The sequence below is a fragment of the Lupinus angustifolius genome, chromosome LG11, assembly GCF_001865875.1.
Source record: "Lupinus angustifolius cultivar Tanjil chromosome LG11, LupAngTanjil_v1.0, whole genome shotgun sequence".
NCBI classification, from domain to species: Eukaryota; Viridiplantae; Streptophyta; class Magnoliopsida; order Fabales; family Fabaceae; genus Lupinus; species Lupinus angustifolius.
The window spans coordinates 28,598,162-28,600,206 of NC_032019.1; the positions used below are offsets into that span (position 1 = coordinate 28,598,162).

At 33.5% G+C, this 2,045-nt stretch overlaps 1 protein-coding gene across 1 annotated transcript; it reads left to right on the top strand.

Moving 5' to 3' along the window:
• On the top strand, nt 450–1,182 carry LOC109360135. Its single transcript, XM_019604867.1, has one exon. It carries the CDS (start codon nt 491–493, stop codon nt 1,178–1,180), a length of 690 nt encoding a protein of 229 aa, XP_019460412.1. The 5' UTR covers nt 450–490; the 3' UTR covers nt 1,181–1,182.

Consider the following 2,045-nt stretch of genomic DNA (forward strand, 5'->3'; position numbering starts at 1 on the left):
TTATTTCACTGATATGTATTATTACTTTTTGAATAATAATTTATTGTCCTAAATTATATCTAAATTATGTTTCACATTAATAACAATAAAGCAAAAATAGAAAAAATAATTAATATTTAAACTCTTTAATTGAAATAACATTTTTTTCATTCATACATGATTTCTTATAGAATAATGCTTACTTTCAAGAAAGAGACACATTCAACTTGTAAAAGCATTTATGGTTTTTGTTTTCTACTCACGTTCCTGCTCTTCTCTAGTTCTAGTTATTAAAATAGTAAATATATGTCTACCTTTTCCAATAACCTTCCGTTTATTTATTCTGATTCATCTAGAAGGCATCGCTATTATCAATTGATTCAACCCTCTCTATTCACCTATATAATATAACTATATATTGGGAATTCTTCATTTAATTTTCTCCAACAGCAAATATCTATACCCTCTTCTCCCTTTTGTTTCTGTCTTAATTTAGTGAGTAAGTAACAACATGGCATCCAACGAATTTTTCTCAGATCAAGAAGCTACGAATCATAATGAAACTACTCTGCTGCAAGATCCATATTATGAAGAAGACCAAGAAGACACTCTATCCCTTTGCGACCTTCCAACTTATAGTAGTGACTCTGCTCAATGGGATGATTATTTTTCCATAGAAAGACAAAGCTCAACACAAACGAATGACGATGATGATGATAATGATGATTTCTTCGAGTTCTCAAGTGAAGAATTCACCACCTCAATACATGAAACTACTGCAAAGAACATCATATTTTGTGGCAAACTCATTCCCTTCAAAGAACCTCCACAACAACATAGAAATGATCAAACTAGTGATGTTCATCTTCCATGTCACAAACCAAAACACGTTATGTCAAGGTCTAGTGTAATACCTTGTGATGCAAAGGGTTCAAAAAACAACAACCTTTGTGACTATGCATCAATAAAGAAGGTGTCTTTGATGAGGTCTACAACAAAGTCTAGATGGAATTTGTTTATGTTTGGATTTGGAGTGTCCACTGAGATGGATCTAAGAGACATTAGAAGCAGACAGAGCCGGCAGGGTCCGACGACAATGATTCCGGCATCGGAGCAAGGCAGGGAAATGGTGAAGAACAAGGGGAAGAAGAATATGAAAGGGTTGTGGAGGATAGTGAAGTCTTTTTGGCTGCTTGACTAGTAACGTAGTGAAGGCTGCTTTTGTATGAATGTTGTGGGTGAATTCTCATCTAGGTTCCACTTATTAAATCGAACGGAACATCACACTAAATTGATTTTTTTATATAAATTTATAATTATATATTAAAAATTGAATATATTCTACTGTTTTCAACTAGATAATCATCATGCAAAATACATTTGACATTATGATGATGAACACATATATATGATTTCTAAGTTAAAGATAAATGAAAATAAAAATAAAGAATGGAGTTTAAGTCTAAAAAAGTTTCTTAGTGAAAAAGATTGCTAATAACAAAGAACACAAAGTTTTTTCTATAATATCAAGGATATCCTCTCATCCTTTTTAAATAAGGAACTATTTTATTTCTGGATGTGTAGTTGTTCCCCAATAAGTGTCGCTCCCAAGAAGCATAAAAAAAGTTAGAATACAATTAGAAACAACTAACAAGCTAGCTTTCATGCTTTGATAAAATTTATATTCTCATAGAGAAGGCTAAGATTGCAATACAATATGGATAGAAAATATTAGAATTGAAATTTCAAATTGTTCCATCTCAGTTCTAGGATGGACTAATATCGTTCGACCACTAGGAATGAGGCTCACGGTCGGGAAAGCAAGATCTAACTCATATGGCTACCAATCATGTCCGAGAGGTCGACCTAACTATGAGTAAGGTCGATCTAACTCATATGGCTACCTCCTAGCTCACTTGGTTTGCTGAATTTCAGTCATCCAAGTTGACGCTGGTTCGAGGAAGCACCACCAATTCCTCAAAATCCAAAAAAGGATACAACATGGTCGAGTTAGCTCATGCAAAGCAGAAAAACTGCCACACATGCCAAATGATATGTCGCACTAC

What these genes read in the sequence shown, in the direction of transcription:
- LOC109360135 (XM_019604867.1), top strand. Translation starts at nt 491, where the DNA reads ATGGCATCCAACGAATTTTTCTCAGATCAAGAAGCTACGAATCATAAT.